Source organism: Saimiri boliviensis, chromosome 4 (assembly GCF_048565385.1).
Source record: "Saimiri boliviensis isolate mSaiBol1 chromosome 4, mSaiBol1.pri, whole genome shotgun sequence".
In the NCBI taxonomy this organism is placed as follows: Eukaryota; Metazoa; Chordata; class Mammalia; order Primates; family Cebidae; genus Saimiri; species Saimiri boliviensis.
In genome coordinates, this window is record NC_133452.1 from 130,244,906 (window position 1) to 130,270,960 (window position 26,055).

General features: G+C 42.7%; 1 protein-coding gene across 1 annotated transcript; it reads left to right on the forward strand.

Annotated features, from left to right (window-relative positions):
* The first annotated feature begins 14,920 nt into the window (after positions 1 to 14,920).
* Positions 14,921 to 25,829, forward strand: LOC101049145 (glutathione S-transferase A3). Its single transcript, XM_039467539.2, has 7 exons — positions 14,921 to 14,967; positions 17,113 to 17,217; positions 19,227 to 19,278; positions 20,148 to 20,280; positions 22,599 to 22,740; positions 24,670 to 24,801; positions 25,681 to 25,829. The coding sequence occupies exons 2-7, from the start codon at positions 17,131 to 17,133 to the stop codon at positions 25,801 to 25,803; spliced, it is 669 nt and encodes a 222-aa protein (XP_039323473.2). The 5' UTR covers positions 14,921 to 14,967; positions 17,113 to 17,130; the 3' UTR covers positions 25,804 to 25,829.
* The last annotated feature ends 226 nt before the right edge of the window (positions 25,830 to 26,055 follow it).

Sequence of the window (26,055 nt, forward strand, 5' to 3'; positions counted from 1 at the left end):
CCTCCTGAGTAGCTGGGACTACAAATACAGGCACACACCACACACTACCAGATACAGCTAATTTTTTGTATTTTGGTAGAGATGGGGTTTCACCATGGCCAGGATGGTTTTGATCTCCTGACCTCATGATCCACCTGCCTAGGCCTCCCAAAGCGTTGGGATTACAGGTGTGAGCCACCTCACCCGGACACTTTTTTTTTTTAAGATACACGGTCCTCTCTTGCCCAGGCTTGAGTGCAGTGGTGAAATCATAGCTCACTGCAAACTCGAACAGTGACACACTTTCTTTAAGGGTATCTATTATGTTCCAAACTGTAAAATTTGGAGCTCAGCCTCATATTGGGGCTTCTTTGGTGGGAGATGGAAAAGCTGACTTAGTAATGTAGCATCTATTTGGGGTGATGTTGTAGGCACAATTGAAGTCCCTGGTGGTCTCTGGTCTAAAGCAGTATCTCTGATCTGCCAATTGTTTGGAGTACACAACTCTACCAGCCTCCAACTTCTGCTGGGACATTCCGTCCCAGATTTCACACTTTATTAATAGCTGAGTGTGCATCCAGGTACATTCCTTTCCTTGTGAAATGACTTAATGACCACCAGACGTCATGCCATTTCTTCAGGGCCACTACACGGCATAACCATTCCCTACACTACCTTCTGCCCCATTCATTCTTCCTCTTCTCTTCAGATGATAGACTGACCAACAGAGTTTTGATAACCCAGGCCAGCATGACCCCACCCTAGTCCACATGGACCTGAGCTCCAGCTCCCAGAGTGGTCAAATTCCAGCCTGGAAACCAGCATTCAGCTTGTTGTCTCACCTCAGCCCTCACCCTGAGAAAGCCACTGCCAGCCAGCTACCAGATGATGAACAAGAGAGAGTAACATGGACTGGAAGAAGAGGCTTTTCACTGGAAATCCTGCCCCTGCTTCCTTTTGGGATGACGTTTCCCTCTGACCTCCGGCAAAGCCAAGGATCTGAACTTGTAGGAACTGAGTGGAAAAGAAAAATTCATTTTTAATGATTAAAAACTGTAAACAAATTTATTTTCTTTTTCTTTTCTCTTTCTTTTTTTCTTTTTTTTTTTTTTTGAGACGGAGTTTCACTCTTTTTACCCAGGCTGGAGTGCAATGGCACGATCTTGGCTCACCGCAACCTCCGCCTCCTGGGTTCAGGCAATTCTCCTGCCTCAGCCTCCTGAGTAGCTGGGATTACAGGCATGTGCCACCATGCCCAGCTAATGTTTTGTATTTTTAGTAGAGACGGGGTTTCACCATGTTGACCAGGATGGTCTTGATCTCTTGACCTTGTGATTCACCCGCCTCGGCCTCCCAAAGTGCTGGGATTACAGGCTTGAGCCACCGCACCGGGCGACAAATTTCTTTTTGTTATAATTGCATGGCCTTGGTTAATAATTCAAACAGTATAAAAGGCTTCAGGAGGCTGAGGTAGGAGAATTGCTTGAACCCGGGAGACAGAGGTTGCAGTGAGCCAAGATTGCACCACTGCACTCCAGGCTGGTGCCTGGCGAAGGAGCAAGACTCTAAAGAAAAAAAAATGCTCAATGAAAAAAAAAATCCTCCTTTCTCTGAATTGCTTTGCAAAACAACCACTTCTGGGCATTTACTCCTTGCCCGGATGCCTCCCTTGGGTTGCCAAGTGCTGTGTGATTGAGTTCCCAGTGCTCCAAGCCAGTTTTCTTTGGGCTCTACTTTTTGTTATAATTGCATGGCCTTGGTTAATAATTCAAACAGTATGAAAGGCTTCGGGAGGCTGAGGTAGGAGGATTTCAAAATCATCCTTCGTAGGTTTTGAAAACAAGCCCTTAGGCCTGGCCTCAACCTGGCATGCTGGCGTGCTCTCGAAGAATTCCCCCAAGTCACCTGACCACAGACACAGCCAGCCAGCCAGTCCGTGCCAGAAGCATATTTCATTGTCCAATAGTAAGTACAAGTTGATGTCTTTCTTGTAATAGTCTCTATCTCTTAATTCTTCCCTGTGTGGTTTTATCTGGGCCCATTGCCTAGCTTCTTGATTGGGGTCTCACCCAAACCAGCAGAGGTAACCATGGGTGCCCAAGGAAAAGTGAGCCTCAGAGACCCCAACAGCACACAGCAACATTCCAGGCCCCACTACGACGCCCCCTGTCACCAGAGAGCCTTACTTTTAAACAGAGAGAAGGGTAAGTGAAAGCATCTAGAGCAACATACTCACCAAAATGGAGGGCTGGGGGCTCAAAAGGGCGTTGGTCCTTTATTCCAGAAGACACTGGGATGGAAACAGTGCTACTAGACTTAGTCCTCCATTTAGCTCTCTGGCAAGTGGAAGTTTCTTTTTTTCTTTTTTTTCTTTCTTTTTTTTTCTTGGTGGCTATAAATCTCTCCTGTTTCAATTAAAGTCTATCTTTGTCATGTTTGGACATCAGTGTAAAAAGATTTCAAACCTGAGCAGTGGCCTCCATAATGACCCCTTGATGTTGGTAATTACTCTTCCCTTTAGACCCTTCTCTAAACTTTAAATGTGTGATTGCTGCATGAGTTTCTTGGCACAGGGCTAGAGGGAGAGGGTAAGACCAAACCAGAGACGATCTGCTTCCATTGGACTGCCAGCCCTGAGCAAAATTGAGAGAAAGAAGTGTGGCTTTGATTTTGGTCTTTGATTTTTCTTTATCAGGAGCGTAAGAGGTCAGAGGGAAGTTGTAATTATTACTTTCAAGCAAAGAAGGGGGTTTACATACACACACATTCGAAAAGATTAGTGTGAATTCAGGGACATTCAGACGGTCAGGATGGCTCATCTCTCATTCTGACATCTGTGTTGGCCTCAGGTCCTTTTCTGGTTCTGTTATTGGCTCACCCTCTTCTTGGTGCCCCTGCTACTGCCATGGAGGTCCTGATGCAGCCAAAAGCAACCACGTGGAAGAAAGGAGAAGTTTCTCGAAAGAGTGGGGCTGGACTCTTTATCCAGGACTTGAACTCAGATCCAGAACGAGTAAACTTAAACATTTATAGAACTCTGCACTTTAAATACACAAAATATACACTCTTATCAGTACCACATCACACCTACTTACAGGTTTAAATGAAATATTGGTTGGCTGCTTGTTTGTTATTTTCTTCCCTCATTTTTTTCCTGTCTCCATTATTAAGCACACTTATTGGCATAAAAGAGGTTTTTAATACCCATTTTTAGACTGCATTCTAGCCTGGGCAATAAAACAACACTCCTGTTCTCTCTCCTTCTTCCTCTTCCTCTTTCTTCCTCTCCTTCATTCTCTTTTTTTTTAATTATTTTTTATTATTTTTATTTTTTATTCTTTTTTTGTCTTTCTTTTTTTTTTTCTTTTTTCTTTTCTTTCTAAAAAAAAAAAAAAAAAAAAGAAAGAAAATGTCAATTGTTCCCACACTATGTTTGCTTAAATCGTTACTGTACTTTGTGGAGTCACACTATTAATTTCACTCTCATATCTTTTGGTGTCTAGTCCTTGAAAAAAAAAAAAAGAGTGGGGCTGGTATTAACAGAGGAAGAGGAGGGGAAAAGAGGGGAGACAGACGACAAAGGTCTACTGTCTCCCCAGTTTCCAGTTAGGAAAGTGAGGCTCAGCGAGAGCCTTACCCCATGAGCCACCACCCTACAGTATACTGTCACAAATGGGGATCACGTCCTGGATTTAGGGAAGGGAAAAATTGGACCAAGAGGAGGAAGGAAAATTGGCCTAAGATCATAAGTTAATGAGTGGCTGAGCCAGGGCCTGGATCCAGAAGTCAGGACTCACGGTTTTAAAATGTATCTGACAGTAGCCGGCTGTTCAGCTTGGAAGACTTGAAATCGGTAAGAAATAGGTCTCTCCTGTTTCTAAGGGGTGGCAAGTTTGAAAACGTTCTTTCACTCAGAGTTCTTGCAGCCTTGGTTTTTGTTTGTTTGTTTTCTTTTTTTGAGATGGAGTCTCTCTCTGTTGCCCAGGCTGGAGTGCAGTGGCGTGATCTCAGCTCACTGCAACCTCTGCCTCCTGGGTTCAAGCAATTTTCCTGCCTCAGTCTCCTGAGTAGGTGGGATTATAGGTATGCACCACCATGCCTGGCTAATTTTTGTATTTTTAGTAAAGACAAGGTTTCACGATGTTGGCCAGGCTGGTCTCGAACTCCTGACTTTAAGTGATCCACCTGTTTCAGCCTTCCAAAGTGCTGGGATTACAGGTGTGAGCCACTGTGCTTGGCCATTGCAGCCGTTTTAATGCTATGTGTTATTGTATATCTGTTTTTTCCCTAAACTCATTTCCTGTAATCCCAGCACTTTGGGAGGCCTGAGGCCAGAGAATTGCTTGAATTCAGGAGTCTGAGACCAGCCTGGGAAACACGGTGAAACCCTGTCTCTTTGGTCTTTGATTTTTGTCAAAAATTACAAAAATTAGCCAGGCATGGTGGCGTGTGCCTGTAATCCTGGCTACTTGGGAGGCTAAGGCGGGAAGATTGCTTGAGCCTGAGATAGAGACATGGAGGTTACAGTGAACTGTGATCATGCCATTGCTTTCCAGCCTGGACAACAGAGCAAGACCGTGTCTCAAAACAAAACAAAACAAAACCTTGCAAGGAATATAACTTTTTTTCTTTCAAATTATAACAAATTTGGAACTTAGGCATTTTTCTGATAAACCTTTTCATCAAAGTAAAACAAACATACACTAAAGGGGACACATCTTAAGTTTATAGCTCAATCTTTCTTTTGTTTTTAAAAATGTTACATTTCTTTTTATTTTTCTTTCTTTCTTTTTTTTTTTTTTTTTTTTTTTTTTTGAGATGGGATCTTGTTCTGTTGCCCAGGCTGGAGTGCAGTGTCTCGAGCATGGCTCACTGCAACCTTAGCCTTCCCGGCTCATGTAATCCTCCCACCTCAAACTCCCAAGTAGCTGGGACCACAGGCATGCGCCATCATGCCTGGCTAATGTTATTTTTTATTTGTAGAGACAGGGCCTCCCTAGGTTGCCCAGGCTGGTCTCAACCTCCTAGGCTCAAGGGATCCACCTACCTCAGCCTCCCAAAGTGCTGGGATTACAGGCATGAGCCACCACGCCTGATTAAACAGCATTTTTGAGGTATAATTTATTTATTTATTATACAATGTTTAATGATTTTTAGTAAATGTACATATTTCTGCAACCATCACCTCACTCTAGTTTTGGAAAAGTCTCCTCACCCCCACCAAAGTGTCTTTGTTCTTGTCAACTGCTGCTCCCACCCCCGGCCCCAGGCAGTCACTGAACTTCTGGTCACAGTCTATTTTGCCTCTGCACAGTAGCAGTGGCCTGAGCCCGAAACGTCAAGACAGTGCTCTTGGGCCCTCTTCTTGTGGCTTTTTCTTTCTGAATCAGGAAGGTCCAGCAGAATTTCCCTTCTAACACTGTAGCTCCATCTCTCACCAGTGAATAAAATAAGGCATCACAGACAGCAACAGCCAAAGAGAGTTCACCCAGTGGATTAGTCCATTCTCACATTGCTATAAAGAAATACCTGATACTGGAGTAATTTATAAAGAAAAGAGGCTTAATAGGCTCATATTCCTATCTGCACACTGTATGGGAAGCATGATGGCATCTGCTCGGCTTCTGCCATCTGAGGAGGCCTCAGGAAACTTACAATCATGGCAGAAGATGAAGGGGGTCCACCTCACATGGCCAGAGCAGGAACAAGAAAGGGAGGGGGGAGGTGCCACACACCTTTAAACGACCAGATCTCTCGAGAATTCCCTTACCATGGTGAGGACAGCACCAAGGGATAGTGCTAGATCATTCATGAGAAATCCACTCCCATGATCCAATCATCCAATCATCTTCCACCAGGCCCCACCGCCAACAATGGAGATTATGATTCAACATGAAATTTGGTGGGGACACACCTCTAAACCATGTCACCAAGGTGCTGTGGAGAAAATTTCAGAGGCTCCTAGATCAGTTAAGTACTCTGAGGTATGATCTCAAGAAAACAGGATTTAATGCAAAAGTAAGCTATAATTCAATTAACAGTTTCATACAGCAGTATGCAAAGAAAAGGGGCTAAAGGGCTGGAATTTGCAAACTGTTCTAGCACTTACACATGATGACTATTCTGGGCTCCTACCACAGAGCTTGTGTGTCCTGGAAGGGTTGCAGAGGGCCAAGGTATCAATCATCTGAGCCCTTGGGGAAGCTGGAGCAGCCTCCGGGTTTACACCCAGGACTTACGCATGATACCATTTCTTGTCTCTGCCAATCTGTGAAAGGCTGGGAATTTGCTCTTGCAGGGCTGATGGTGAGCCCCAAGTTTATAATTTCATGAGTCAAAAGCCACCCTCAGCATGCTGCCACTTTCCTAGTTTGGATTCCATGCTTACCACAGCCTCACTTGTCGAGTTTTCTCAAGGTTTGGCTGGGTGTTGGCCAGTCGTCAAGTGCACTTCTTATTCTCTGGACAATTATGTTCTTTTTATTAAACAACTGATACCGCTATTTGTATATGTCTAGTGTGTATGTATGTATGTGATTGTGGTAAAATATACATAACATAAAATTTGCCATTTTAACCATTTTCAAGTGTACAGTAAGTGGCATTAAGTACATTGACATTATTGTGCAATTATCACCACTGTTCCCTTCCAGCTCCAGAACTTTTTCATCACATCAAATTGAAACTCTGTACCCATTAAACAATGGCTCCATTTTCTCCTCCCCACAACCCCTGGTGGGGACCACCATTCTAGTGATATCCTTGAATTTGCCTATGGTAGGTAGCTTGTGTAAGCGGGATCATACAATATTTGTGCTTGTCTTATTTCACTTTGCTTGTTTTCAAGGTTCCTCCATGTTGTGGCATGTGATAGAATTGTATACCTCTTTAAGGCTGCTTTGGGTGTTTTTAATAAAAGTAAGATTCCTTTTGTGTTACCCCCAGAAGCACTTTGTCCCTTTGTGTTTCAAAATCTGCAGAGCTGAAACACAGTCCCTGGGCTCAACGGCCCAGCAGGATGTGGCCATCTTTGCCTGAGATGCTATCTGGGAGTCTGTTCTTTCTGGCGTCTTTAACTGCAATGCTTTTCCCTTTCACGATTAGTTCTCAGATTTATGGAACCTCTCTGAACAATTTGTTCTACCTCATATTTAATTAATTTTTTTAAAAATAGCTTTGTCCTTTCTGAGAGGAATTTCAGGTATCAGGAAATAGGTATGGTTGTATCAGAAATAAAGGGTCCTTCATGCTGAAATTACACCACACAGAGATTGCTTTAGACAAATGTCATGGAAAAAAGTAACATATGTTGGGCACTTTCTGCAGACCAGTCTCTCTTCCAGATACTCTATACTCATTATATGGTTTAATCCTTTCAATAACCCTCTAAGAGACATATGATCATTCTAGTTTGTACAGGTGAGGAAATTGAGGTCCTGAGAAGCTGGGGACCTAGGTTCCCAGAGACATGACCAGGACCAGGGCAAGAAGCCAGGCCTACTCGTGTCAGGCCCCAGGCAGCTTCCTCTTCCAGAGGCAAGAGCACATATTTGTAAAGCACAAGACTTTGTCTACGGCCATACCACCCTGAACGTGCCCGATCTCATCTGTAAAGCACAAGACTTTAGAAAGATCCAGATGCCAGCTGGAGAGAGTATTTCACCTTGTTTCCCAGCACAGTCTCTGATAACATTCAAGAATCCAGGCCTGCAAGGATCTCCCTGCTTGGCCCAGCCCAGGTGAGAGCGTTCTAACCAGCCAGGACCACCAGGCCAGCGGCCCAGAAAGGGGCCAAAGGAGCAGTTTGCTTTCCAGGTAGTGGTGATGGATAACTTCAAGAGTCCCCAGGTGGTGGATCTGCGTGTGTGGCCCCATTCTCCCTCACAGCACCCTCAGGACCTGCCAGGTGGACTCAGGTTGGCTTCTTGGCCAGACTTCGAAAGTTCTCAGACGGTAGCCATTCCAGGAGCTGTGGAGGCGACCCACATACCTCTTTCATCCCTACTTACTATTTTCTTTTAAGTATAAAAATCTTTATTATATTTCATTTTTGAAACTTAGGTTACCTTTTTTTATTTTAAAAATATTTGTTAACCAAATTAATACATTCGTTGTCTCTTTTTTTAATTCCATAAAATTTATTCTCTTCAGCAAAAATCATTAATTATGTGATTTTTGCATAATTTGGGTTCTATTTATAGTGATCATCTAAAGGATTAAAGATCTAATTGAGGCTGGGCGTGGTGGCTCAAGCCTGTAATGCCAGTACTTTGAGAGGCCGAGGCGAGTGGATCACCTGAGATCAGGAGATCGAGACCAGCCTGACCAACATGGAGAAACTCCCTCTCTACTAAAAATGCAAAAATTAGCTGGGCATGTTGGCAGTCACCTGCAATCTCAGCTACTCAGGAGGCTGAGGCAAGAGAATCACTTGAACCCAGGAGGCAGAAGTTGCAGTGAGCTGAGATTGTGCCTTTGCACTCTAGCCTGGACAACAAGAGCAAAACTCCATCTCAAAAAAAAAAAAAAAAAAAAAAAAAAAGAAAATCTAATTGTATTCCAAATATACAAAAGTTGAATTTCTTTTCATGCAAAGGATTTAAATAAATGAATAAAAATTTTAAAATCTAGTAAGAATTAATTAACTTTCACAAATTAAATTTCGAGATGCTAGCTATTTTTAAGTGATCTCATTTAAATTTTTTGAAAATATATATGAAAAGAATTCTAATTAAAAATTTTGATTTTGATGTTTATCTTTTCCACACTTTCCATTTCCACTCCTCAGTATGGATTCTCAAATTCTCTTTCCACTGCCTCTTCCTCTGTTAATGAAACAATAAGCCTACTTACTGGCGGCCTGCTCTGTGCCTAGGTTTTCGATAAGCAGCTTTCACCTCTTACTTAATCTTCACAACTACCTTATAAGGTGGGTCCCAGAGATGTTAAGGAATTTCCACAATCAAAGAGCCAGTAAGTGCTTGAAAGGAGGTTGAGCACAGGTCTGCCTGGCTCCAGGTGCCTGTTGTCACCCCAGCAGAGAAAAGTCAGGGAAGAATCTGCATTGTCACTAGACTGTGCATAACGAAGATGCCAGTACAAACGGGAGGGGAGTGTGGAGACTTCTCAAGTGTTACTTAAGCCTTATCACCTGTTCACAGAGCTGTAACGTATACTTAGAAGTAGCTGCTGTTTCCCAGAATTCTAAATGCCCCCATTTCCCTTTACAATTGTAAAAGGATCTAATAATCTAGTTCATTTTGTTGTTTTTCTTTTCAGGTCTTCGTGGGTGAATTTAAAACTATAATTTAGTTACATTTCCTCTCAGAAGGTATCATAGAGAGTAACTCTATGGAATGAAAAGTGTCCTGTGAAGTATAAAACATACAGACAGGGGAGCCCCAGGACGGAAGGGAAGCTAGAGCTCATTGAATCAGGCAATAGGCCATACGCACAGTGGCGATACCTCTGGTGAAGCACGGGCAGAGGGGTGGGGGCAGCTCTCCAGTCCCTTCTAGGGAATGAAATTGCAAAGCCTTTCCCATGTGAAAGATAATAACGTCCCTGAGCAATTTCCAAAATCATCTCCAGTTTGATTAGGGCATCCACATCAAGAAAGACAAGAAGGCCTTGAAGAGTCTGGTTTATCTGCAGACTCTAAAGAAAGACATTGATTCCCACAAATGAAATAAGTTCAACAGAAATAAAAAACCAGAGGCTGCTTTCTGACTCTTTCTTCAACATGAGCGCTCGTGTGTGTGCGTGTGTTTCTGCGTGTGTGCGTCCATGCATGCGTGAATCAAGTGATGGATTAGACACGATGCCTGGCACACAGCAGACCTTCAATAAATTGCAGTTCTTCCTCTTTCCTTCCAGACCTAGAAGGGAGGAGCAGAGACTTTTGCTGGCAGCCCTAAAGACAGTATCTGCCTCCAAGTCATCAAATAGGATGTCGGAGGCCTTCAAATCAGGAGCAAAGGTAGATTCAACAGAAGCCTCATTGCTGGTCCTGGGCAGGAAAGCCTCCCTCCTCCTGAATACATGCTCAGGCCTGGTCCAGTTGGGATTTGCTTCTTACCAGCCCCTCTAAGTCTGGTCCCACAGTCCTGCTCCTTGTAATTCAAAAAGAATGAAGCTTTGAAAAGTGGAATTGTGAGGAACGAGTTCCTTTACTCTGGAGAAGAAGAGGCAGAGTGAGAGCCTCTCCATCCTTTAACACAAATGCCTACAAGTAGATAAATACTCTGCAGTCTCATGACTAGTTTAACCACAATTAAAAATTTTAAAACATTTCAGCTAATAAAAAAGAGAGAACACTACCAGGTCAACAATTCTGGTCAAAGGTACCACTGTATGTCTTTTGTCAAGTAAACCAGTAGGATCTACAGTTGAACTCTAACACCAATAGAAAATCACAGGCATTCTGCAGGCCTTTGTGTCTGAAGCACTGATCCCTGTGATTCCTCAGCTGCTGTCCACAGGCGCCTTCTGTCCCCCACCTGGTGTGGAGGGCTTCACCTGCTGAGAGCCCTTGTGTCTGAACTACCCATTTGTCTTACACGGTTTACACTCATTACTCCCAGTGTGGCCCTGGACCAGCAGCATGGGTGGCACCTCGGAACTTGTTAGAAATGCATTCTTAGGTCCCACCTCAGCCCTACTGAATCTGCACCTGCATTTTGGCAAGATCCCCAGGTGACTCATGTATCCATTAAAGTTTGCAACACTGACTTGTGTTATCACTCATCTTTCCAAACACAGTCTTGGGTCCTCTCCAGGTGTGAGAATGTTCTATCATCTTCCATCCCGTTTGCTGTCTCTACCACAGGATCCTTACCCCTATCTCTGTCTGCTTCAGATTTGAGACCCTTACTCACTTCCGGGAGAGGTGTCCTTTGTTCATGTTCTCTTCAAGCCCCAGATCACAATTTACTTCTTCCCTTTTACTCTGGGGGAGAAATATACAACATAGTAAAGAAAGCATGGACTTCGGCATTGGAAAGACGTGAGATCTGGCTGTGTCACTTATGAGATGGATGACTAAGCAAATCTTTATCTGTGTGAGCCTCATCTGTAAAATGAAGACATTAGTACTCTCCACGTCATGTAGATACTGCCTGCCACATGATTCATCTGCTTGCTCAACCTTCCTAGCTGCATGTTTGGCCCTTGGCTATCTCTTGACAATGAGATCTTGAGCACCCCTGGCAGGGATGGCCTTGTTCTTGGGCCCATACCCCTCTCCAATAGTGGCTCCGGAGAACTAGATGTGAACAACACTTATAATGCAACCCAATGCCTTCTTCAACTAGCATCTCTTCCTGGCCTGCCATTAATTCAGCTCTGATTTGACCAGTTCCCAATTTGCAAATTTGGGATGAGATCTTTTACGCCAGTTGCTTCCAAGCAAAATGTGGTTATTATTTTTGCAATTATAGCAACGTTTTGCTTGAGAGAATACAGTATATTTCTATCGCCATTCAAAAAGTTAGTTTTGATGGTATAAAAATTCATTTTTAATTAAAACACGTTTAGCATATTACATATTCATTCTACAAAGAGCAGGTACTTCTGTTTTTTCCTTCTTGCATTTTACTTGTTTTCTTTACTTCTTTTAAAAACATTGTTCCTGGCTGAGCATGATGGCTTATACCTGTAATTCCAGAACTTTGAGAGGCCGAGGTGGGCGAATTAATCGAGGTCAGGAGTTCAAGATCAGCCTTGCCAGTATAGTGAAACCTCGTCTCTACTAAAAACACAAAAATTAGTCAGGTGTAGTGGTGGGTGCTTGTAGTCCTAGCTACTCAGGAGGCTAAGGCAGGAGAATGGCTTGAACCTGGGAGGCAGAGGTTGCAGTGAGTCAAGATCACACCACTTCACTCCAGACGTGGCAACAGAGTGAGACTCTATATCAAAATAAATAAAATTTTAAAATAATAAAAAAACGAAAACACTGTTCCTGCGCATTAGAGGTCAGCAGAGACAAGAAGACACATTCTAGTCAACCCCTACCCCCGCCCTGCTTTGGTGACTCAGTGGGAGGGAAAGTTGAATTTTTCTGGAGTATCTTATTTTTTCCAAATGGTGAAAAAAAAAGCTGAAACTAATTTATACATCTAATCTTTATTCTCACTAGGTATATTATACACGCTATATACTTGATAATAGCTAAATAGTAAAAAAGTTAAAGAAGTAAAGTTTCCATTTTGAGTGTGGTTTTTTAAAGGTTTCATTTGCTTTTAAAATTAAATTATCGGCCAGGTACGGTGGCTCATGCCTGTAATCCCAGCACTTTGGGAGGCCGAGGCAGGCGGATCTCGAAGTCAAGAGATCAAGACCATCCTGGTCAACATGGTGAAACCCCGTCTCTACTAAAAATACAAAAATTAGCTGGGCATGGTTGTGCATGACTGTAGTCTCAGTTACTTGAGAGACTGAGGCAGAAGAATCGATTGAACTTGGGAGGTAGAGGTTGCAGTGAGCTGAGATCATACCACTGCACTCTAGCCTGGTGACAGAGCGAGACTCCATCTCAAAAAAAAAAAAAAAAAAAAAGAAATTGAATTATCAGCAAGTCCCAGTACCAAACTGCTAATGCTGTGCATGCAATTTAGGGGTCAAGGTTCTAGTTAAGGAAACAACATTTCAAAATACTAAGAATGAGCAGCTTGGATTAAAAATTACATCTGCTTATATTTTCTCAGCCAAGATGTTTTTCTTTTTAGCTTGCTCTTTTCTTTTCTTTTTTTTTCAACACAGATATTGTGAATCCAGGGGTGGGTACTCCTAATCTCCACTAATTCATTCCTTTAGGGTTGATAGATCTCTTTCACCCTGTATGATTCTAAATATTTTGTTCTAAGGAGAGACAGTTTCTCTCTGTGATGTTTCACATCTGGTGTGGGAGAGCTCAGACAGTGAATCTCAACATAAAGCCATCTGGGAGTTGGCCTTGATAGAGATAGCAACTTAATGATTAAAAAATTTAAAATGGTACATTTTCAAAGTAGAATCATGTACTGGGAGGGGGATAAATTGAGATAAACACTCTCTTTGGAATACTTTGTTGAGATGAATTTGTAATTTTTAGTTCCCAGTCGTAATATGAAAAAACAAGCTGAATTTTCAACACAACAGGCAGAAGTGATTAAACCAGGCTGTTGTTTGCACATATCTTGGCATATGTTTCTAAAAATATCAGAGAGACGCCTCCTTCAGAGTCATTTTCTGGCTTTCTCTCTCAACCGGACCCTAACATTTCTGGAAACTACCCAACATTGGAATCATAGTTTGAAATGGTCATTGCCAAGTTTTCGTATCCACGACAACTTGTTACTACACTTGACCTCAGCCAAAAGGCCAAGAAGCCGCCCAGGCGAGACTCTGAGACGGCTTTTGTCTGGTGATGGACGAAGATAAATCTCGGTGGAACCTCCAAAATGTTGTACTGAATCGAGCATAGAAAGTCAACACCAAGACAAAAGCATGCCTAATTGCAGGGTCTTTATTGCAGGCGGCCATGGAGAACTCGCATCTCTCCAACCCATGGCCCCAAAAGGAGGGTGTCAAGACCTTTTATACCCGTAAAACCACCTCAGGGGTGAGGTGAGGAGCAGGGATTGGGGTAAGGGGCTCCAGACATTCCTAGGGCTAGTGGATTCTGTAAATCACCTCCTGGGCGGAGATGAGGGTGAGGGGCTCCAGACATTCCAAGGGCCAGGGGACTTTTGTCACTCCGATTGTTACTTAAATGGTTCACAAAAGTCAAGATTAGTTTACACGTTGTCTGGGTAGCGTTGAAATTACAGACCTTAATTACTTATTACAAGTCGCAGGGGCCAAGATGGCATGGGTTTGGACTGCTTGCCTGTCACATTAGGGGTTACAGAGGCAGTTTCAACAGAAAGCCGAGGGATGGTTGAGGTATGCAGTTTTATGGGGATTTTACCATGTCACAATGTAAGATGCTAACACTAGAGGAACTGGGTGAAGGGTATTTGGGAAACTTGTACTCGTTTTGCAATTTTTTTCTTATATAAATAATTCCCCCCACAAAAGTCTAAAAGATATGCATTAGATTACGGAGGGAAAAAAACCTTAGTCTGAGATTTGCTTCAAATATTGCTGATAATTGTTGAAGCAAGGTGATGGGTTCATCAAAGCTTTGTAGTGTTCTTCCTATATTTATGTATGTTAGGCAATTTCCATTAGAGAACTAGAAATTACATATACATCTATTAAGCCCTTTCTATGTGCTAAGCACTGTGGTTAGCCATGGAGACTTGGCAGCCCTGTCTCAAGGAGCTCACAGTTAACAGGGGGAGAGCAGACATAACACTCGGAATGTAGAAAGAGTGGCGTGATAGAAGAAGCATAGGATGCCTGGAAGCAGGGGAGAAAGAATTGCTCCTAACTGAAGAAACAGCATGTGGAGCCTTGGACTAGAAACGCAAATGAACTCAGGAAACACAGCTGAAGTCTTTTGTCTGCCCAGGGCAAGGACAACTCAGCCAGATTCTTTGGTCCTATAAAACTTGGTGATATTATTTATAATTTAGTCTTTTAAAATCAATTTAGAAGGCAATCTCCCTATTCTCTTGATCAAGTCCCCTTTCCTGACACCACCCTCCTGTGACACTCTCCTCCTCTTCCCACGATGTTTTCTCCTCTGTCATAAATCAGCAGCTTATTTCACGAGATCCTCCTTAAGCAGTGTTCAAAGGATACTGGTCCCCAGTGACCTTCTGAGGCAGCCAGATAGATCTGAACTCTTCTTTCTGTGTACTTATGAATAGCCTTGAAATGAATTGCTATCATTTTCTTCCTAGCAGAGCATGGAACTCTGGAGACTAAAGAGGTGTGGGAGTGGCCATTCCCAATTAGACTCCACCGCCTTCAGAAGGCAGGAGTTGGCATAGTATTAAAGCAGCTAACAACACATCAGGGGTGGCCTTGAGGAGCTGAACAGAGACCCGCTGGACTGATTAGGTTAGTACTGGCCTTAAAAAATCTTCATAAATGTTCTCATGTCTACTTCACTAAGAAAAACAATTTTACATGAGTGACTTTGTGTGAGTACTTTATGTTCTTGATGCTTTTCTGTGTGCTCAGGAGACAATTTAAGTATTGTTAGTTCCTGAAGGACATGTCCGTAAAGAAAAATAATATTCAACCATATAAGAGCAAAACAAGAGCAACGAATTTGATAATATGAGAAAAGTTAGAGTGATATCGTTGTAGACACTCTGAAAATACAACTACATTGGTGCCAGGCCGCATGCAGAAGCTTGCTTATGGTAAAGCCATTTATTAAAAAGGATATATTTGTGTGATTCATAGAGGAGTCAACACACGATTACACTCGATTTACAGTTGGCAGTGTCACACATTTGGAAACATGACTTAATCCATGAAAAAAAAAATCTGGAGGGTTTTATTCCTCTAGAACCGGCGCTTCCAAATGGGAAACCAGTCATTCATGCTTACCAATTAGGATCTAAATTTACACTTCCATCATTGATTTTTACGGAGAGTAGTTTATTGCTCTTGTAAGTGACTTTGCGATTGAGCACCAAGAAGCATCCTATTTTTCCTCCTTCTTCTCCTTCTTCCCTCCTTCTCTTTGCCCTCCTTCTTCCTCCCCCTCTTTTTCCTCTCCTGCCTCTTCTTCCTCCTCCTCCTTCATGTTCAATATATCTGGGACCAAAGGGTGAGCAGGGTTTAAAGTCTCAAAATTGCATGTGAAGCTAAATGTATAGGAATTTTAGGGTAGTAAGGCAAGTGGATCTAAGAACAATAACACCCCCTCTTCAGCTATCATATTCTCTGTCCTGCAGAATATGCAGATTCCTTCTAACTGCAAATTCTTTCTCTTTGCCAAATTAAGTATTATCCTGGGCTACCCTGCCAAAGCACTTAGCCAATTAAAAAAAATTTTTTTTGCATAGTCATATTACTACTATGCAGAGAGTTTGGTTGCTTTGATAATTCTTTTTAAATAGCAGATTGCTGGGTTTCATAATCAGGATTGATTATTTCACTGTCATCATTCTAGCTTGGTTTTCTTGTGTGCTTTTTGTTTGTTTGTTTTGCGACAGTCTCATTCTGTCACCCAGGCTGGAGTGCAGTGGTGTGACCATGGTCAATGCAGCCTTAACATCTTGGGCTAAAGCAATCTTCCTGTCTCAGCCTCCCGAGTACCTGGGACTACAGGTGTGGAACACCAAACCCAGCTAATTTTTTTTTTTTTAATAGAGACTTTATTTAATTGCCTAGGCTGGTTCTGAACTCCTGAGCTCAAGCAATCAGCCCTTCTCAGCCTTTTGAAGTGCTGGGCTTATAGGTGTGAGCCACCATGGCCAGCCCTAGTTTGTTTTTTTAATTACCCTACACTACTGTATTCTAAAATAGTGAGCCCTATGAGGCAAATGCAAAAACAAACAAACAAACAAACAAAGGATTGCTCTTGCGAAATCCAGCCCGGGCTGAACTTTAAACAATGCACTGCACTGCGCCTAAAGACTGTGACAACTTCTCTGCTTCCCGGGAGCTCACAGTCTGAGGGCTGGGGGAAATGAAAATGATAACTTCTGCATGCTGTATATTCAATAATAAGACATAACAGGAAGAAACAGAAGTCAGAAGACCTAGGTTCTAATCCAGACTTTGTCATAACTAGCTTGTTGGCAAATTGCACATACTCTCTTTGGGGGTTCAACATATTCATCACAAATCTGGAGGAAGGACTAGCTAGATCCCTTCTAGCTCTGTAATTTGGGAAGTCTTGAGGGGAAAGCTAGAGATATCAGTAGAACATATAGTTTTTATAAGGCACGTGATGTCACCACGTAGGTTGGAACATAACGCAAGTCAGTAGTGCCTGGGATAATTACCAACATAAAAATAAATAAATAAAAACAAAGGTCTTATATAAGAAAGCCTTAGAATCTCGGAGGGACCCTGTGAAGTCACATTGGTGTCGGACCTGTCTAGCGCAGACAGAACTCACAGGTGGAGACAATTGTGCTGTGAGAAAGGAAGACACTCCTTGTTGACTCATACATACTAGAGTTCATTTTGCTTCTCTAGACTCATTCATTCATCCATTCATGTGCTTGTTCATTCATTTTAAAGAAACCAAGGACTGATACCATGGCGGGGAAGCCCAAGCTTCACTACTTCAATGCACGGGGCAGAATGGAGCCCATCCGGTGGCTCTTGGCTGCAGCTGGAGTGGAGGTACGTTCCGAGTTAAGTCATCTTAAGTTATACGTAATTGATTATATCAAAATATTTTAGCAAGGCAGAGACTTCCATACTTGATGACCTGTGAGTACTTTGGCCTTAAATAAAAACATCCCCGGTTATTTTTTTTTAAATGGACAAATTTTACCAAGTGAAATTTTAAAAATCTGTCCATCAAAAAGCACATGAAAACACATGAGCAATTTAAAAATATATATACATATATGATGTATATATGTTTATGTGCACATAAATATACATATATGTATATATGTATATTTGTTTATGTATATTTATATATGTATATACATATATATATATATACACACACAAACACATATATGTGAAGTCACATTGGTGTTGGACCTGTCTAGCTCAGACAAAAGTCACAGGTGGAAACAATCCTGCTGTGAGGAAGGAAGACTCTCCCGTTGTTGAATCATACGTATGTATGTATATTTGAGACACAGTCTGGCTCTGTGGCCCAGGCTGGAGTGCAGTGGTGCATTTCAGCTCACTACAACCTCCACCTCCCAGATTCAAGCAGTTCTCTGCCTCAGACTCCCAGATAGCTGGGACTATAGGTGTCCGCCATCACACCCAGCTAATTTTTATATTTTTAGTACAGACAGGGTTTCACCATCTTGGCCAGGCTGGTCTTGAACTCCTGACCTTGTGATCCATCTGCTTCAGCCTCCCAAAATGCTGGGATTACAGGCATGAGCCACCACACCCTCTCTAAAATATATTTTTAAAGGAATCATAAACTAATCACAACGAGTGGAACTTATTTGTATTAGGATTTAAACAAAGTGTAAAATATAATTTATGACACATAACAATTAGAAACCTGAATTGATTGAATATTAGATAATATTAAAGAATTACTGTTAAATTTTTTAGTGTGATTTTGTTTGTGATTTTAGGTATGATATTTCTGTTAGTTTTAACATAGTTGTTAAGTTTCAGAGATACACACTGAAGTATTTAGGATGCGATAATACGATACCTCAGATTTGTTTCATATTATGACCAGAGGAGGAGAAAAGCTGGGCATACAAATGAAAGACTGGCTTGGGTTGGTAATTATTTCAGCTAGATGATTGAAACGAAGAGAAATTTTATACAATAAAATGGTAAATACATAAGAAACTAAGTGTCATTAAACATAAACTATATAAACCGCAATGAGAGCAGGGAGGGAGTGGATTTTGTAACAAGCTTCCAGTTCAAGATTGAGTATATTCAGTCAAAGGTTATTTTGTTGTGTACCTATTAAGTGCCAGTGGCAGCAGAAAGGAGGGTTCCAGCCTTTGTTATCTTTGTACAAACGGATGCCCTGTCTCACTGTCACCCAGACGTCAGCTCTGCGGCTCAGTGCCTTTTCTCCAGCGACGTTCCCTCCCTAATCATGGACAATTGTGAGATCGTGGGAAGGTGAAGTGAACTAAAAGATGAAGCAGGCCAGGAGCAGTGGCTCACACCCTTAATCCCAGCACTCTGGGAGGCCAATGGGGGAGGATTGCTTGAACCCAGGAGTTCAAAATGAGCCTAGGCAACATAGCGAGACCCTCATCACTACAAAATAAAAATAAAAAATTAGCTGGGTGTGGTGGTGCATGCCTGTAGTCCCAGCTAATCAGGTGGCTGAGGTGGGAGGGCCTCTTGGGCCTGGTAGATCAAAGCTGCAATGAGTCGTGATCCCACCACTGTCCTCAAGCCTGGGCGGCAGAGTGAGACTCTATCTCAAAAAAAAAAAAAAAAAAAAAAAAAAAAAAAAAAAAAAAAAGACTGAACAGTTTTATGTTCTGACCTATGCCCTTTTCTTGAGGGATTTAATCTAAATTTCCAAGCGGCCATGACCAGCTTCTTCTGTGTACCTTGCCAAACTCAGAAATCTTATGTTCTCCAAATTATGTACCAGATGGGGGCCATTCAAGGTCACAAGTCTACAGTGCTATGGAATGGACTAACAAGAACCCATTTACCGTTTCTGTTTCCAGTTTGAAGAGAAATTTCTAAAATCTGCAGAAGATTTGGAAAAGTTAAGAAATGGTAAGATCAAGTCTCTAAGTGCCTCTGATGAGGGTATCTAGTAGAGAAGGTACAGTTGAAGATTTTAGCACCAGGCAATGCCTATGTGTGTAGGGTGGTAGCTGGGGTGGTGGAGAGGGAGAAAGAGGTTTAAACGGAAGGAATGTGGCTCCCTGAACAGGTCTGGTAACTCTCTCCAGCTAAAGGGCCAGAACTCTCAGAGTATTTGCTAGAGGAAGCACCTCCAGTGCTCTGAGAAAGCCCTTTCCTTGTTTTCATGCTATAGGCACCATGAATGAGCTGCAGTCATCAGCTCGGGATCCCACACAGCCCTCCCCATCCAAGGACACACAAGAGCATGAATAAGATGAAAAGAATAGAAATAGATATGGCCATTACCTTGAGTTGTTTTCTTTCATGGGTCATGTGACAAGGTAATATTGTAGTAATGTCATAGGTTTTGAAGAGCACAGAAAGGGATTGCTACATAAAATCACGTTTCAGAACCTATCTTAGAAGTCATGAACACCATGAGACTTAGCCTGGGAAGTTCTCATTTTAAATGACATCTCCCTGGTACTCCCGTTGTAACCTGTCTCAATTTTTTCCTAAAATATCATGAATATAAATCAACACAAGAAAAATACAAGGGACCTACTAGGTATCTGAACAGGGAATAAAACCATAAATGAAAAAACAGGCTAAAAGATAAAAGAAATCTGATAAGAAAAAGAACTACAGGAAGCTAAAATCAAAATGCTATTTCATTTTGGAGGTTAACAGGCAATAATTTCATTTTTATCACCTCAGTCATTTCAACCATCATCTTTTCATCCTGAAAGAGTGGGATTCACAGAAATTTCATGCTTTTTTTTCCTTTCTTTCTAAAGATGGGTATTTGATGTTCCAGCAAGTGCCAATGGTTGAGATTGATGGGATGAAGCTGGTGCAGACCAGAGCCATCCTCAACTACATCGCCAACAAATACGACCTCTATGGGAAAGACATAAAGGAGAGAGCCCTGTACGGTTTATTTTCTGTTTTTCCATCAACAGAGAGCACAGAGTGATTTAGGTCCTTCCTTGAGTGGGTGGGACCATGGCAGGGGCATCATGACCAGCAGCAGGCTGGGCCTTGGGTGTGTACGCTGAGGTGCCGTACTGCAGAGTCCCATGGAGATGAGGGAACAGTGAACATGGGGTGGGTTCAAGCCAATGTGATTCTAGATGAGGATGCAGTCCATGGATCCAGCACCTGATGGTGATCTCCAAACACAGATGAACCGTGAACTGAGGAGGATGGAAATCATGATTCCAGGTGCTCAGGCCTTCAGAGGCTGGACTTCGGTCAACAGCTTAGGACAAGCATAGACTGTTTGGGAGTCTGTAGATGAAGGACTTGGGATGAAAGGCTGCAAAGGGGCTGAATCTCAGGTCCCAGTAATTCCAAGAATGATGACCAGGAACCCAAATTACCAGCCCATTATATGGACTGGTCAACTTGAGCAGGGCTAGTAGAGCCTGGCACCCAGAACTATGGGGTTACCTTGACACATTGATTTAAGGCCAAGGCAGCCAGATTTATTGAAAACCAGCAAAGCCACGGGGTTTCCTTGCTGTTTTAATAGGGCTGCCAGATTCCAAATAACATCCTATGTGAAACTATTAGCAGTTCTTCAAAAAGTTTAATGTAGAGTTACCAATGACCCAGCAATTCCTCTACTAGGTATATCACCAAAAGAATCAAAATACTTCCATACCAAATCTTGTACATAAATGTACAGTGCAAATAACAGCAACTTTCATGGTATTCAGAAAGTAGAAATAGCCCAAATCTCCATGAACCAATAAATGGAGGAACAAAATGTGCCTTAGCCACACAATGGAACAATATTTAGTCATGAAAAGAGTTGAGCCTTAAGGACATGTTATGTAAAATAAATTAGACACAGAAGGCCACATATTGTAGGATTGTGTGTATGAAATGTCTAGAATATTCAAACCCATAGAGGCAGAAAGTAGATTAGTGGTTGCCTGAAGCTATTTGGGGTTTGGGGAAAATGAATACTCAATGAGTACAGATGTCCTTATCAGGATGATAAAAAGATTCTAGAATTAGATAAAAATATTCTAGAATTAGAGTGCAATGATATTTGCAGAATTCTGTAAATGCACTAAAAGTCACTGAATAGTATAATTTAGTGGGTGACAACTATAATATGTGACTGTGTTAATAAAACTGTTGTTTTTAAAAGTACTGTGGAAAACCCAGTTAACATAAAAGAAAAAAAAAGTTCCTCTAAAATATGTCCTGGTTGTGACTGTATAAAGAATTTCACCAAGGAAGACGATCTTTTAGGTTGGATGTCAGGTAAGGCACACATGACCAGAGCCGGGCAACAGCACACCGAGAGGGCTGTGGAATCACGTTTCACGGGAGTAACTGGAAAAACTGCTAACACTGGGCATAGAAGTGGGCCTGGGTGTAAAATGATGAGAGAGGGCGAGGAACATGGCTGAGACGGCTGTGCTGGGGACTCTCTTAGGATTACTCAGGAGGCAGGTCTTTGGCCATTTGACTTACACTAGGTTTATGCACAGAACAAACCACAATAGACTTGGAAAACCCCGGCACAGCATCAATGGTTAATGGCAGTGATTCCACCAATTTCTCTTATGACTGTGACTGTAGACAGGTTACTGATGCTGTTTGTACCTATATTTGGTCATGTGCATAAGAACAATTTTAGAGATCTATCTACCTCAATAGGAGGTTTTAAGAAATAAATGTCGGCCAGGCGTGGTGGCTCATGTCTATAATCCCAGCACTTTGGGAGGCCAAAGCAGGTGGATCACCTGAGGTCAGGAATTCGAGACCACCCTGGCCAACATGGTGAAACCCCATCTCTACTAAAAACACAAAAATTAGCTGGGCATGCTCAGCTACTCAGGAGGCTGAGACAGGAGAATCGCTTGAACCCTGGAGATGGAGGTTGCAGTGAGCCAAGATCTCGCAGCTTCACTCTAGACTGGGCAAAAGAGGGAGACTCCGAGAGAGAGAGAGAAGGGGAGAGAGAAAGAAAGAAAAAAAGAAAGAAGGGAGGGAGGGAGGGAAGGAAGGAAGGAAGGAAGCAAGCAAGGAAGCAAGGAGGGAAGGGAAGAAGGAAAGAAGGAAGGCCAATATACATGCAAAAATCAGAGCATAATCTCTAGAATATAAACAGCACCCAATGGAGGTGAATTACTTTGCCATCACCTGAGACTCTATTCTCTCAGGTTTTTACATACCTATAACATCTAAAGCAAGAGGCATTTAACCCTTTTGTTGTTTTTGTCTTTCAGGATTGATATGTATACAGAAGGTATGGCAGATTTGTATGAAATGATCCTTCTTTTGCCCTTATGCCGACCTGAGGAAAAAGATGCCAAGATTGCCGTGATCAAAGAGAAAACAAAAAATCGCTATTTCCCTGCCTTTGAAAAAGTAAGTGGAGCTCTTCAGAATTTTGGGGCATTGAGTTTAGAGGACGGTAGAAAAATAGTGGTTGGGCATTCCTGTGAGACTTCCTGAACACCAATGCCGCACTCTGACTCTCAAGGCATTTTATGAAAATAAACTTGGAGGAACAATGATACCACTTATCCCCAAGTTACAAATTTTCCAGCAAAATTTCAATTTACTAGACCCCAATATAGAACTTTCTATTCAACACTTTTATCTTCGTCAGTAGAACATGGGCTGTGGAAGGCTCGAACCGCACGAGGGGTTGCTGTTGAGTCTACAGAACACAGACTTTGAAGATGAACGTGAGGAAAGCAATCCGCCAGAAAGTATTCTGGCACCTTGTGTAGGAAGACAGGAGACCAATTTCCCAACCACAGAATATGGTAGTGTTTCAGAGATGAGTATTTCTTAAAAAGAGAATGATTGTGGGATGCAGAGGAAGTTTTTAGCTTTTTGTTTTTTGTTTTTTTGAGAAGGAGTTTTGCTCTTGTTCCCCAGGCTGGAGTACAATGGTGCCATCTTCGCTCACGGCAACCTCTGCTTCCCAGGTTCAAGCGATTCTCCTGTCTCAGTCTTCTGAGTAGTTGGGATTACAGGCATGCACCAGCACACCTGGCTAATTTTTGTATTTTTAGTAGAGACAGGTTTTCTCCATTTTGGTCAGACTGGTCTCAAACTCCCGACCTCAGGTGATCCTCCCACCTTGGCCTCCCAAAGTGCTGGGATTACAGGTGTGAGCCACCGTGCCCGCCCAGAGGAAAATTTTTTTAAATGCATTTTTTTTTTTTGAGATGGAGTCTTTCTCTGTCACCCAGGCTGTAGTGCAGTGGCACAATCTCAGCTCACTGCAACATTTGCCTCCTGGGTTCAAGTGACTCTCCTGCCTCAGCCTCCTAAGTAGCTGGGATTACAGGTGCGCCCACCACACTCAGCTAATTTTTGTATTTTTAGTAGAGACTGGATTTCACCAGGTTGGTCAGGTTGGTCTCGAACTCCTGACCTCATGATCCGCCCCCCTCAGCCTCCCAAAGTGCTGAGATTACAGGCATGAGCCACTGCACCCAGCCTTAAACGCATTTTAAAGTAAGTTGCAGACATCAGCGTAGTTCATTCCTAGGTGCTTCAGCTTGCAGATTATAATAGTGCAGGTTAATAGTCAGAGCTGATGTTGCAAGGAAGATGATGAATTCAAGTTCACCCAGGTTTACTTCAGATCCCAGGGATACAGAGCAGGAAATGAGGAAAGCAGACAAGGCATTTTATGAAAATAAACTTGGCAGAACAATTGATACCACTTATACCCAAGTTATAATTTTCCAGCAAAATTTCAATTTACTAGACCCCAATACAGAATTCTCTATTCAACAAAATTGTATGTTTGTGAGTAGAACGTGGGCTGTGGAAAGCTCTTAATCACACTAGGGGTTGCTGTTGAGTCTATGGAACATATGGAGAAGCGAAGACTCTGAAATAGCCTACTCCTGGGGGAAGAGAGCTGTCATGAAGGTGGAGTTGCTGCCCAAGGGAGACTGGAGAGGGAGAGAGCAGAGTGTAGAACCACATCCTGGATGTCAGGACTGCGTGCTGGAGGGCGTGGGGCAGATAGAACATGTTGTAGCAGGTGCTAACCACTGGCGCATGTGGAAGAGGCAGGCTGGGTGGGTGGTGTGGATGCCACAGTGATGTGGAATGAGAAGAGAAAATGGGAGCCTGGGCTCCAACCAAGGAGTGAGCAGAGCCACATTCTTGCTCCGTCCCTCAATCAGGGAACATAAACAAAGGCCTGGACCTTTATGTCACCCAGTTAGGCAACACAGGTGGGAATGTCAGGCTGGAAAGACTCAGGGAGAAGCAGGGACCCGGCCTGATTGTGCATGTGTTCCTGATCTGATTCCTCAAAATCTCCAGGTCTTAAAGAGCCATGGACAAGACTACCTTGTGGGCAACAAGCTGAGCCGGGCTGACATTCAGCTGGTGGAACTTCTCTGCTACGTGGAAGAGCTTGACCCCAGCCTTATCTCCAGCTTCCCTCTGCTGCAGGTGACCCATTTCACCACCCAGAGAGGCAGCCCCACATCTCCCATCTCAGAATCTAGTATCTGGGCCTCTGGACTGGCCATCTTCTGACCCCAGCCTTTTTTAGGCCTTCAGTGCTCCCAGGTCTCCAAAATGAGTTTCCTGGCCCCAATTTTGAAGCATGAAAAAACTCTTGTTATAGCAGGGAAATCTGTGGGGCATGCTACCCCATGAAGAGTATTTTGCCTTTTATCACAGAAAGGACCCAGGGCCCAGCATCTTCCTCCCCCTTCCTCTGTAGTCTGTCCCTGAGTTCTCTGTGATGCCCTTTATGTCAGGAGTGTCCTTGTGTTCCCACACTGAGTGTGTCTGAGCAGGGCCCTTTCCATCTGGTTCCTTCCTGGGTTCTGGCTCATGCTGTCGGACGCTGTGTTCCTCTCTTCACGGTCCTCTCAACACACTGCCCTGCACACTGTGTCTCTCAGTGGGAAAAAGCGGTCCCATGGTTTGTCTTTAACATTTTCTGTACTATTTTCCTTTCCAACTCCTTTCTCCGTTTTTTTACTTCTGCTTAGAGACTGATCTGTGTTGATATCTCACAGGCACATTGTTTTTTCTTGTCTTACACAAGAGCCGCAAATCTACAGGATTAATATGTAAGGGCTAAGATAAGCATGACTGAACTGAATAAAATCTTAAAGACATCTTTGGGGAAAATGCTAGCGAGCTACCTGTTCTTGTTCTTGTCTTCATTTCTCACTGGGTGTCTGTTTCTGCCTCCATACTGGTGCTGATGGAGGGGACTCAGTTGGTCTTTGGCAGGAGGGCTCAGATTCCCTGGGTGGTGTTAACGATGATGTCAGCCCTTGGCTTCACTCTGAGGCTATGCTTTGTGAATTACAGGCCCTGAAAACCAGAATCAGCAACCTGCCCACGGTGAAGAAGTTTCTGCAGCCTGGCAGCCCAAGGAAGCCTCCCACAAATGCGAAAACTTTAGAAGAAGCAAGGAAGATTTTTAAGTTTTAATAAAGCAGCCATAGAGGCCAAGAATATGCAAGACCAATATTCTAAAGCTTTGCAACAATAAAGTGCTTTACCTAACTGTTGATTGTGCCTGTTGTGAAGCTAATGAACTCTTTCCACTTACGTGCTAATTAAATAATAAAAAAAAACTGCTATTTGCTGTCTTAGTTAAAATTTAAGCCTTTTCATTAGGATCTGATATGAAATCAGATTTCTAATCTCTTCCTATCCTGTCTCTTTCTTAAAATTAAAAAT

Excerpts from the sequence above, each read along its gene's own strand:
- LOC101049145 (XM_039467539.2), top strand. The coding sequence starts at position 17,131 with ATGGCGGGGAAGCCCAAGCTTCACTACTTCAATGCACGGGGCAGAATG. Across the intron at positions 17,218-19,226 it reads TGGCTGCAGCTGGAGTGGAG|TTTGAAGAGAAATTTCTAAA; the intron begins GTACGTTCCGAG and ends TTCTGTTTCCAG. Across the intron at positions 24,802-25,680 it reads CCAGCTTCCCTCTGCTGCAG|GCCCTGAAAACCAGAATCAG; the intron begins GTGACCCATTTC and ends TGTGAATTACAG.